Below are 12,789 nucleotides of genomic sequence, written 5' to 3' on the forward strand. Positions count from 1 at the left end.
CATCTACAAAACCTGAATGCTTTCAAGAGCCAACCATAAATGTGCATATATACACAAAATGGCAAATAGTCTTTTCCTCAAAGCTCTCTTTCAGTTTTCCACTTGACAATGAGGACTAATTCTGGATCAAATAAATGTGAAGATTCTTTTATTGATTGTAATAAGCGCACAGAGTCAAGCTGAATGCACCTTCATTACACAGAGTGAGCCATCAATGCACCGCATTCATATTGAAACCACATATTAATTTTTAAAGCAGCCCTCCACAAAGGCTCCTGAGACCTTAACATAATAAAAATATTTTTTAAAATAATATGAAATAATTACCTTTTAACAAGATGTTTTGAAACAATTAATTAATTAGAGAGGTATGATTCACCAAAAATGGAGGATAAAGGAACATTAATGCTCTTGAGACCAAAAGGCTCATTTTACTGGTCACAAGAGAACCTCTGTCACATTTTGATTTTTAAGGGTGCAAACCTTACACAAGTTGCACAATTCAAAAAATATTTGCGCCACATCCAACAAGATTTTCCATGCAAATGGTGTGATTGAATGACACCAAGATTCTTAATCTGGCCTGTTGCCTCACGTAGAATATCCTCAACACGCAGAGATATAAATGAGAAGCAAACCACTTCATGTGGTGGACTTCTCTCTAGCTCCAACCAACCAGACTCCTGTTTTCCCAAGGTGGAGTACGATGTAGCTCAAAAAGGTATCTAGCTGGCAGTATTGCTCAAAGGAATTTTTAAAGAAAATAAAAACCAAAACAGCAGTGAAGTCTTTTGGTCACAAAAGTTACAAGCCAGGGGCAATCATTTCAAAAGCAGATGAGACGTTCCAAAAAACCAAATCAGGAGATCATTCATGAACCTAGGCAGCAAGGTAAATCAAGTATCATTTTTCACCTTCCTCGGGAAGCAGAGAAATGAGACAGAGTAGTAACTGGCAACCATTCCAGAATCCCAGAAAGGATTCCTTGATGGATTCCAGAAAGAAGACCTCAACACAATAAGGATGGGCAGCACTCTCCACTTGCTAACAATGGCCTGCCAATAATGTTTTAAGAAGCCAAGATGGATCAGAAACTTAAGGAACCTGTACAACCATTGACATACTCCTCAAAAGCAGGTCAAATGCAACCCAGGGGACGCGGTCCCTTCTGAAGTCAAAAGGCCAAGAAAGAAAAGCCTGGGGCCAAACTTACAAAAGAACAATACCATAAAAATCACAGAAAACCAAATGGATGAACTACTATGGTATGAGGTAGTTTCTACTATGGTATGAGGCAGTTTGGATTAATCCGGCTACACATGACTTCAGTGGTACAGGTTCTCAAAGTTTCTATCACTGACAAGTAACGTGTCTGAACTTGAGTCTTTACTCCTCTGTACTCCCTCAAGCTTCTTAGCTGCCATATTTTGAGGCAGACTGTCTCCCTTTGGAAAGCATTTTTATTACATTAGCCTAGGTTGCAACTGCTGATATGCTGTCATAATTGCATCATCCTTTTGGCCCCACTGTCTCCAAAATTTCTCTGAAAAACACCTACCAGTACCTCCTGGCTCCAAAACATTTTCTGCACTGATTTCTTTTGCTGGACTTTGAACTTGTGGTTCAGTTTCAGTATTTGTTTCGGGTAATTCAGTGCTTATTTGGCCATTCTGTAATCGCTGTTTCAGCAAAGATACCTAAACAAAATATCCATTTTGTTAAAAATGAAGCAATATTACGATACATGTACATTCTTACATGTTTTTCTTTCAAAACGGAAAGAAGCTTTAATCAAATTGGTATCTCAGTACCACAGAAAGGCAAATTCCCTTTGATAAGATTTCACAATAAGCATTGTTTTTTCTCCACTCATAAAAACACTATCATTCTTACAGGTGGTGAAGCAAAATGGGACATTTTCCCAATATCATCTTTGCATAAGTTGTGAAAACTTACCAGCCCTAACGTCTGCTCACATCAGGCCCATAATGATGGATCTGATATTTTACTTGCCATTAGAAAACAAATGCATTTCTTGTGTGAATGATTTTGCAAAGCTGCTCTTTATCACCTGTACTATACATCCTTAAGTATTATTTCTTCAACACCACATGTATACAAGAAGCTTTACAGACCACAAACATTAATTGTTATAAAAGACACTGACATGTGGAGCTAAATGCTACCATTAAAGAAATGAAACCACGCCATTTCTTTATAAAACCTTGTATACTACAATATTCGGAAAAAGGGCGATCATTTCTCTTTTGTTCCCTCAACTGATTCAAGAGTCTCTTTCTTAGATCAGTGATGTTACCTGAGTCTGCAGGACGCTAATAAGCTGATCCTTTTCTTCTAAAGATGCATCAAATTCTTCCTGGAGATGTTTCTTAGCTTGTTGATCCATTTGGAGCTCCTAAGGAACACAGAGAAAAGTTTTCAATGCAAAATGAAAAGTTTGTTCAAAAGTTAAATTAAAATGTTATAACGAAATAATCTCAAAACAATGTTTAAAGATGTACTAAGGTTTCTGATTATTTAAATTTGACTGCAAGTTTGTGTCCAGAGTATGAACCAAAGTTAACACAGTTATTACAGTACAGCATGTATGTAAAACATTCAGTACATCTGATTGCACATACAGTACCACCCTTCAAAATTAGGAAAAAAGAGAGAAGATCTGATGCAAGAAAAGGGTTTTTCCCTCTCTTTAAAGTTAAGTGAGTTAATGCATGTGATGGGATCACTTCAGGGCCACTCCTGAAAGCTGCCACACACTTTCAGTTCCTTTGGAGTTGAGAACACATGGCCCTCACAAGACTAGGCCTTGTGAGACTGAAATCCTTAACTTATCCATAGAGTAAATCAAGTTTCCCTCACTGCTCAAACAATTTGCTTCTACTCTGACCAGAGAGCTACTGCTTCTAATGCAGATAGTAGTCAGACTCCACTCCTATGACTCCCTAATGAGAAGGCTAACAGAATACCAACTAATTTTAATGATGACAATGCCTTTGTCCACAACATTTGGCCACTAAAATCTATATATTGGTACTACCTATTCACTCCCCTGAATTGACATTAGATAATGGACTACTAATCTAGACTAAATGTTAATCAGTGATCTTGCACCAAAGAGTTATGTACATCACTACCATTCCCTGAGCCACCATGTCTCTCTTGGTTTCTTTTTCTACTCCTCTGAAAGGAGTAAATGTTCCTAAATGCTACAATAAGATCTATATTACAGAGCAGCAAGTACAGTACAACAGTGCTCTAAGCAGGAAAGGGTACATCTGTAAACCTCTTTAAGTGGTCAATTGCTAAACAGTTCTAATAGGTTTTCTGTTGACTGTAAGAAATGAATGCATTTACTCATGCATCCATTGAAAATCATTTCCTAGGATTTCAGTTTTTAAAAAGTCACTTTTATCAACATATATGCCCCCAATGATATACAATGATATACAGACATTTTCACAGTCAGTTTACCGGTAGAGCTGGTGAACCAAATCTAATTACTACCATTTCACAGGTGCCTATTTTGAGAAAAGCATTTACCTAGAAGAGAACTGCACCTGTAAGTCTGGGTTTGTGCAAGCCATGCAGAGAGACAGAAGGAGACAAAGCAAGACAGCTTGGGCAAGACCTGGGTCACTGACTGCTCAGTCTTCTCTTTATTCCCATTTGACACTGTTAACCTCACTTTTATGCTCTAAGTCTTACTGCTTACCCCTTACCTTCACAGATGAGTTCCAGATGTCATAACTGAACCCTCCCTCCCTGATGTCAGCTTTGAGAACAGCAACTGCCTATAAAGAATAGCATCTTTGTGAGCTTACTATACGAGCCATACAGAGACAGGAGGACTGTGTTTAAGACAAGAGTTCCAAGACACAGACTGCTCCTTTCTCTTCCCATTCAACTGAGTTCACTTTTTTAGCCTTGCTTTGCTTTACATTTCTCACTATCTATTGATTACCTGGTTTCCTGCATTTGAGAGCCTCACCTGCAATACTTTAAGCTGGCAAAGACAAAAAGCAGGAGAGCTCAGGGTGACAACAAATGCCAAAGAAGTCTACTGCTACAGGTGCAAGTGACGGATGATAAAATGTTCTTCTGTTGTATCAGAAAGCTCTGAAAGTATTATTGGTAAAGAACAGAAAAGGCAGACAGGGAAGTGTTCATTTACAGGGCACTGTTATGTTGTGGATTTATCCTCAGAGGAGACTCAATTTGACCTCTATTTTTACACAATAAGGGGCAACTCTTTCTAAGAAAGGACACTTATTTAGAACAAATTTTGTTTACAAGAAATATTTCTAGAATACTAGTAACACCTTTGATTATTTTTTGGAAAGTTAGGAATCAAACTCTAGAGAAGTTGATGGCTCAGAGCAGGGGTGGTCAATAGGCAGACTGTAAGGCAAATACGGACCGCCAGACGTTTTTGAACAGACTTCAAAATCTTTTTATTTACTCATTATCATTATTGCTTTTTTTTTATTATCATCATCATCATCTCTGGAGTCTGGACTTGGATTATACCTTGACCAAGAAATTGGGACCTCAACAAAAAAATAACTGACCATCACTGGCTTAGACCAACACAGAGCTTCCTATTCATTTTTGACTTTTTCAAGATCTGGTTTTAGACAGTCTTTTCCAGAGGTGCAAATGTAATTTGATGCAGATTAGGGAAAGCCTGAATAAATTCAATCTTACATAATTAGTAACCCTTCTATAGAGTTATCATCAGTCTTAAGTTATGCATAGGACTATGGTTTTCAGTAAAGATGTACTCAGATTTAAAGTAAATTATCTTTACAAAAAGCACAATAAGAACCAAAGCATCTTTTAAGGAAAGATCTGTCTAAATTTCTCAGTAGAGACCCAACTCCTGAACCATTGCACTGGGAGTTTTGTTACTTCCATGGGAAAAGGGTCATGCCCAAATCAGGATGTTTCATTTTAGATAGTTATAGATGACTGCCATGGAAATTTTACTTAAATTTTTAATAAAGGAAGGGGGTAGCTAATTTGTCACTTCCCTTTATCTTTTGTAAAAACATTACAGATTTGCTATACAAGACAGAATGTGAGCATGAGTGAAAATTACTGTAAGTTACAATTAAAATTCTACAAACTCTGCTCACCTGAATTAGACCCCACATGGATGAGGAACAGCACTTTGTGATTACAGACCAAAAAATAGTTTAAAAGAAAGTTGGCATGCAAGGAAATCTGTGAGCCCCTTCTTGCCAATAAATGTGAAATACGACCACTTTATTTTAGTGTGATTATGCCTAAGAAATTCCTTTTATCTTCATTAAATAATCTTCTAGATCATTTGTTTGGCAAAAAATATAGGCATTTAAACCACCTAAAATCTCCTAAATCAGAATGATTGATACAATGACATTCCAAGGATCTTAGCAACAGTGTTGAAAGCTGTAGCAACAAGCGAGAATATGATGAAGGCAGTGTGTAGAACCCAGTTACATCAGAGTGGCAGTTAAGGAGAAGGTGTTTGGTTTTGAATGAGTGGGGGGGCTAGATTTCTGGGGGAGCTTATTACGAAGAGTTAGGAACATGTGTGAATTGAAGACTAATGTTGCTGTGTGAAAGCAGAGCTGACATCTCATTCTGGTACCCAATACCTGTGTGGTAAGTTGCTTTAATTTCTGATTGCATTTCATTAGGGATCTTTAACTTGATTTTGTAAAACAGTCAGTATAACTTGCTCTCTCTCTCTAACAGGTTGCAGATATTTGTTAAACTTGTGACATGATTCCTATACACTTTGTAAATATCATGTAAGTTAAATTAAAAGGAAGCATACTTGCCAAAGAATTTACCTAACATGCTACTTATACATACAGTATAGGTTCATGATTTCAAATGGACAGGACTGTTTTAATTTGATCAGTTTATCACATTTATGTCCACTCATCCAGACTTTAATTATATTGTATGTTACATGATAAAAATATTTTTGTAAATAAGGAATAATTCAAAACCCTGACATGGATTTAAATAATAGAGTCATATATGGTAGAAATTAAAGCAAGATAATGCCTCTTCATGAACTGGGTTCTGCACATTGTTTGGTTTTGCTCAATACCAAAGGCAGGATAATAAATGAGTACACGTTAAAGTAAATGACTTTTCAACAATCACCACGGCGGGAAAAAGAATGTATGAGAAAGTTATGAAATTCAACTCAGTTTTTTTTTTTTACAATAACTTAGTACTTTTCTACCATCTACTTAAACGTGATTTCAGGTATTTCTGTAGTGCTTATGTCTGTAGTACCTAAGCACAGTGAGTCTAAAACAGATAGGGGTCTGCAAATCTTGTCACAAAATTCTCTGACATTATTTGCAGATCATCTTTGGAAAATGTATATTAAAATGATGTGCAACCCCATTTCCAACCACTGAAGCAGTCACAAATTTCATATCCTCATCCACTGTTGGGCCTCATCTAAGCTGCAAGAAAAACCACATGCTAGCTTCAGTTCTCTGTCACAGTTAGGGGTACTCATAACCCATTGGGTCGGGGACAAGAGGAATAGTGTAAACAGGCAAACATGGTTCTATCACAATGTTATGGAACTGTGCTTTATCCTAGATCAAGATAGCAGTGGTTGACGTGGAAATAAGCAAGATAGGAAAGAACATAATACAAAAAAAAAAAAAAAAGTGGACAGAAATGGTGAAGGGAATTCCAGGTTTTTGGCACTGGTATTACAGAATTTGTTAATTACTACAAACTAAAAAAACTGCACATCAAAGGATAAACACTACCACAAAGTGTACTTTGTATGAATTTAAAAATATTCAACCATCAATTGAAGTTACCTCTCGTAGTTCTCCAATTCTCCGAAGTGCTTTATCCTGGCTCTGGCTCAATATACCCTTAATAAAAAAGAATAAGCAGATACTTTACTTTAGTGTAGAGGACTTATGTTCTGCATCTCTCTTCCAAATCAAGCTGCCTGATTACCTTGCCTTGTCAAAGTATTAGTACAAAAGGGGTTACTTGCAAATTATAAAACAGAGCATTAAAATCCATATGTCCTGATCCTGGCTGCTGCTACTAAAAAAACAAAAAAACAAACAAATCACACAGAAGTGTAGTAAGCATCCCCAACTGAAGAGTCACAATTGAAAATACACAGCCTCTTTTTATTCCCCTATAACCTGTGGTTTCTATTTTTTAATTATTATTACTTGAATTTAAATTTTAAACTTGTATTATGAAATTTTCTCATTTGATTCCCTAGCTGTTCAGAATGCTCACTTACTTTATTTCCCCTGGGGAACACTGGCCTCTCATTTTTCCACTGTCTGTATTTTTTCTTACCCTTTTTTACATCCTCAAAGAAATCTCTTGGGGAAAGATTCAAAGTTTACTTTTTGTCTAAGTTGTTTTTTTTGTTTTTCAAGTTCCATGTGTTTAGCCCCTTACACTTTCGTAATGGCTTTTCATTTCCCCCCTGCTTTTCTTGTACCTGCTATACAGGTAGCATTCACTCCTTTTTGAAACTTCATATGTAAGCAACAAAGGGGGCTTTTAGAACTCATATACCTGGTATTCCTTTGCTTTAGCAAATATAAGTGTGTGAAATGATTACTGTGTCCCCTCACACAGAAAATTATGGCAAAACTAAATTAGAGTAATTAAATGGATAATAATTTTTTTGATTTCATTGAAATCATTCTGGAAAGATTTTGCAATTTTATTAACAGTAGCACAAGTTTTGCAATGGGACATTGCAGAAATCAGGGGGATATGAGAGACTTTAGATCCAATGTAGCCCATAGTACACAAGCACTCTGCCAACAACACTTTAAAGAAAAGGTGGTGGTGGTGGTGGTATATGTGATAGTGAAAGGAAAACTACAAAATTAAGTAATTCTGGAATCCATACTGCATATAAGATACACACAACTACCACCTTATGTAGGAAATTTTGTACAGACTGTTCAATTTATTTAGCATGAGCTATATTTTGCCTTTTTTTTAAAAAAAGAAGAGAATACATTTCAAACTATTACAGAATAAAAGACTGAACCGCAAAAAAATCCCTAATCTGAAATCTTAATAGAAAAAATATTTTAGTGCTAGTGTAACTTATTTTTAAGATGCCAAAAGAAAAAGGAAAGTTACCTTTAAAATAAAGAGACTCATCTGCTTGGCTTCTTTTTCTTTAATTACTAGTACATCACTTACATATTTTACGATGCGAGAGAAGAACATTTTAAAATTCAGAAATATGCTCAGACAAAACAGGAAAAATTGTACCTCTTCTTACCTGTAGCTTTTTCTTCTCTCTCTGGACAGTCTGATAGGCAGTGACCAGCTAAAAATATACAAAGCAAGCATATTGGTTAATTAAGTCCAGCTCCATCCAGAATTATCTAATTTGAAGTTAAAACTTCATGGTTTATGCAAGTTAACTAAATTTTCAAACTCCTCATTTCACCAGGTAGGCCCTACAGGTAACTTTTTCATGAACACTCCTCCTTTGGGTAGTACATACCAAAGCTCAGCAGGGGAATGTTTTCTAATAAAATATTTTCCCAATACCAAATGTGTTTAGGTTTCAAAGTCTGAATGGCAAAAACAAAAGAGGAAGGTTACTCAGCATGCCATGTACCATTTGTCCCCTTGCAGAAAAGCCTTTAAGCACAGGTGACAAAATAAGTTTCATGCAGGCAGTCTAGAGAATAAGGATTATGGCTGAAAAGCTACACACCTGAAAAACTACCCTGTGCTTCTATGTACTCCTCTAAATCCCAGACAGACTCAACTTCATTTTATAATATGAGGATGTACAAGACAGAATGTATATAACCCTTATAAACAGAGGCTTCTGAAGCACAGAACTTCTTCCCATCCGCCTCACATACACCCAGCAGAACTGGTGGACAAAGAAAGATTGTAAATGGACCAAGTTTCTCATGGTAAATTGACAAAGACTTAATGAATAATAGTGCAACTCAGTTTAATTAAACTTTGGGGATGTTCCCCTACCATTTGCAAAGCTGGCAGGCCTACAATATCGTAATGGCACTCAGGTGGTAGAGTGTAAACTTTTGAAACTGGTTAAGCAGTACTCTGTTCAGCCAAAACTTTGTGTGCATCCAGAGATCTGAGATGCCACATAAAATCCTAATATACTATGCTGGAGAAAATGTGGGGCAATTAGCAATTTTAAGCACAAGTGATAGTCCTGTCTGGGGGGCGGGAGGGAACTCTTGGGACAGAAGAGAATAATCAATAATATCTGAAAAGCATATTTAGTTATGACAACAGCCATTCAAGGATTTTATGGGAATACATAGCCCATGAAGCCAACTTCGCTTTTAAATTATTTATTATTAGAAGCACAAAAATAATGATTGTAGGTGCATGGAAATCCCAATGTACATGTCTGAACAACAAAACAGTTTCTGGAAGAAAAGGAAATCTGTTCCATAGAATAAACGAACAGATTTCTAGAGCAAATTAGGAACTAATTAATAGACCATACTCAAAATCAGGACACTGAAGAAAACCTTCTCTTTAGTAACACTTTCTTTAGAGTTATACAAAGATCACTGGGTTTACACAGGTAAGGTTCGTTTATTGTGTACTAACACAGTGAATAATGCAGTCATCAGTTAGAAAACACTGAAAAGTGTATAATTGTGCCTTCAGATTCTTAGTGAAAGAAGAAAAAATGAATTTGTCAGATTTGTTTTGTTCATTCTAATTGTAATCTATTTTGTCAATAAGGTTGAGAGACGAGGATGTCTCCCTGCACACACACGAAACAATAAAAATAAAGAAATGCACATATTTTACTCCTTTCATTGTCACATCAGGAGCCAGATTTGCATAGGAATTTCTATATTCACAGGCAGAGTATATTCAGAGAATCATAAAGACTTTTGCAATGTTCAATTCTGAATGAACAAATGCATTTAAAGAAGAGAAGGATGGCTTTTCAGATCAACATTAGAAAATGAAGGTGATCAATTTTCATTGAAAACTGTGAAATTTATGGTCCTTGAACATAAACAAAGAACATTTTGTTTGCTTTTAAGTAGAAATCTGCGGGGTGTGATTTAAAATGAAAGACCAATGGAGGCAAAATGGAAAAACATTTGTATGTTGTACATGGAATACATCAATCAGAACATGTAAATATACGTTTTTGTACTTTGCCTCTGAATGCTATCCTTGAGAAGTACAATCTACTGCCATGCAACCGTATCCCATGCTAAACTCACTGTGAAACACTACTGGAATTGAAGATCTGACCAATATTTCAATTATATTCAAATAAATCTTTAGCTCAGGAAACCTTTCACAAGTATATTTTCCATATAACTCAAGAGATCCTAACTGATCCAGCTCAGTTGGTGGTAATATGGTTTTGTATATAAACAAGAGAAGTTAAATATTGCAATGTTCTGCAGATTACCAAAATAAAAAAAATTCATCTAGAAATACAAATTCATCTAGAACTAAAAAAATCTACTGTATATACGCGTTCATAAGCCGAATTTTTTTAGCAAAGAAGGGAGGCATCAGAGAAGGGGGGTCGGCTTATGAACGGGTATAGAGAGGGAGAGGTGGGATTCAGCCCCCCAACAGAGGGAGCAAGGAGAGGCAGCACAGCCAGCAGATCCAGAAGGGAAGAGGCAGGGACAGACTCTCTCCACTTCTAGCCACGCTGCTCTCCCCCGAGTCTCTGAAGCAGCTGCAGCTCTGGGGTTGGCAGGCTGCAGCCGTGCCGCTCGGCCCCACCCCCCAGAGCAGGCTGTGGCTGCTTGGTCCCACCCACCAGAGCAGGCTGCGCCCGTGCTACCCGGCCCAACCCGCTGGAACATGCTGCGGCCACGTTGGCCGGTCTGGCCCACCGGAGCAGGCTGCAGCCGCGCTGCTCAGCCTGCCGACGCAGCTCCGGCCAGGCCAGAGACATCCTCCCCTGGCCCTCCCCAGATAAGGTGGGAATTATAGGGTCGTCTTATGAATTATATGGTCGGCTCATGAATGGGTCATAAAAATTTTCCATTTTTACTTATCCATCTTGGGGGGGATCGGCTTATAAACGAACCGGCTTATGATTGAGTATATACGGTAACTTTCAAGTTACTAGCCACTAATTAATACCCTTGTCCCAAATACACAGCTATTGAATACATATACAAATACACAGCTAGTGAACTGATAAATTTCTTCCACTTTTTCAGCCCGTCACTCCTGCCTCCTCATCACCGTCTTTTCTTCCCTCCCACATTTAGGAAAGTCAATAAACATTTTCTTACCTCAGAATATTTTCCTCTGTAGTTGCCTAAACTACGTTCCATTCTACGCAATCGTTGTAAAAGCTGTTCTTTGCTGAGGCTGTCCATGTTTCCCAGTGACTCTTCTGCCTCGCTTTCAACATCAGATGGTGGATCAAATGTGGGACCAGGTGTGTCAAAGTCCAGTCGATTTAATGACTCTCTCGAAGAAGTTCGTACCAGGGACTCTTTAGAAGAAGAGCGGAACAGGGATTCTTTTACTGGACTTCGAAACAAAGATTCCATTGAAGGAACCCGGAGTTGGAGTTTCTGTGCAAAAGTCTGAGTGTCACTTAACTGCAAAAATATAAGGAAATGGATTACTTCGGCACTTCAATAAATCAGATCAATTAAAAATATAGGTACATATACACACTAAAACACAATCTTCATAGTGATTTTTCTTTTTCTTTGAAACAAAACTACTTATCTAGTGAAACATAGTTTGAAATTAGCCTCTGTACTGAACTCTATGGCAAATAATTTAAATTAATAGCATCCTAGCAATAATTTAAACAAGTTTTTAAATGATCATCAAAAACCTAATAGTTGCATAAATATCATATTTGCTCCTAAGTTACAAAAGAAGTCAAATAGATACCATTAAACAGAAGCCAATATTTTACAACAGCTTTATAAAGTCATTAAACATATCTCAAAGATATTGAAATATGTTTCCTATGACCCACATAGTAAGTTTATTATACAAGTACTTGTATGGTAAAAAAGCGTAGTGTCTACTTCAGGGGTTCTCAAACTGGGGGTTTACTCTCTGATAGTCTTATTTCTTTATACTCACTTCAAATACTTAGTTCTAATATAGAACTTTCCACAGCAAAAAGAGTACACTTACTGAATTATACAAATGAAGTTCTCTAATGATATCCTGCACACTAGTCAGTACTCTACCACAATTCTTGTTAACCCTACCAAAAATTTTTTTTTCCAGTAGAAACTCACTTTGCATCCATGCAACACAATCTGTTTGACAAAAGCATGAAAGTAATACCCATCCACACTGAATTAGCCATGTTATTTGGGGTAAGACTGGGGGCCTACCTACATGTCACCAAATTTTGTTAAAATGGCCCACTGGAAAGGAAAGAGAGGCTTATGCAACTTCACATCTAAAATCTTCATTTCCCACAAAACTACCATTTATTAATAGCAATCCAACAGATTAAGCTCCCCAGTCTTAACGGGCAATCACTGAGCTGTGCAATTTATATATCAAAGTATTTGGCCACCACTACTCTAATACTGAGTCACACGAATGTATCAATACAGGCTAAAGCAGTCAACAGCGTTTTTAATGAAATGAAAATGCTACAGAAAAAAGTACCTGAGGGGAAGGTGGTTCACTTCCATTGCTGTCTGTGGATTTGGGGGCTGTTTGTTTAGATACATTCTGTGATGCAAGAAAAGAAAAATATTACAAGAAAAGGAA

At 37.0% G+C, this 12,789-nt stretch overlaps 1 protein-coding gene across 5 annotated transcripts in view; it reads right to left on the reverse strand.

Moving 5' to 3' along the window:
• GOLGA4 (golgin A4) overlaps positions 1–12,789 on the reverse strand; it is a 103,573-nt gene that overhangs the window by 62,120 nt on the left and 28,664 nt on the right. For all 5 annotated transcript variants that reach the window (XR_013345283.1, XM_077811065.1, XM_077811064.1 and 2 more), the window contains 6 exons: positions 12,685–12,750; positions 11,325–11,639; positions 8,321–8,368; positions 6,864–6,920; positions 2,318–2,416; positions 1,559–1,697 (listed from right to left, as the gene is read on the reverse strand). Coding sequence is in view for 4 of the 5 variants with exons in the window: in XM_077811065.1 (XP_077667191.1) it covers positions 1,559–1,697; positions 2,318–2,416; positions 6,864–6,920; positions 8,321–8,368; positions 11,325–11,639; positions 12,685–12,750 (724 nt within the window). In the remaining variant the exon portion in view is untranslated. The remainder of the gene's footprint in view (positions 1–1,558; positions 1,698–2,317; positions 2,417–6,863; positions 6,921–8,320; positions 8,369–11,324; positions 11,640–12,684; positions 12,751–12,789) is intronic.

The sequence above is a fragment of the Eretmochelys imbricata genome, chromosome 2 (genome assembly GCF_965152235.1).
Source record: "Eretmochelys imbricata isolate rEreImb1 chromosome 2, rEreImb1.hap1, whole genome shotgun sequence".
NCBI classification, from domain to species: Eukaryota; Metazoa; Chordata; order Testudines; family Cheloniidae; genus Eretmochelys; species Eretmochelys imbricata.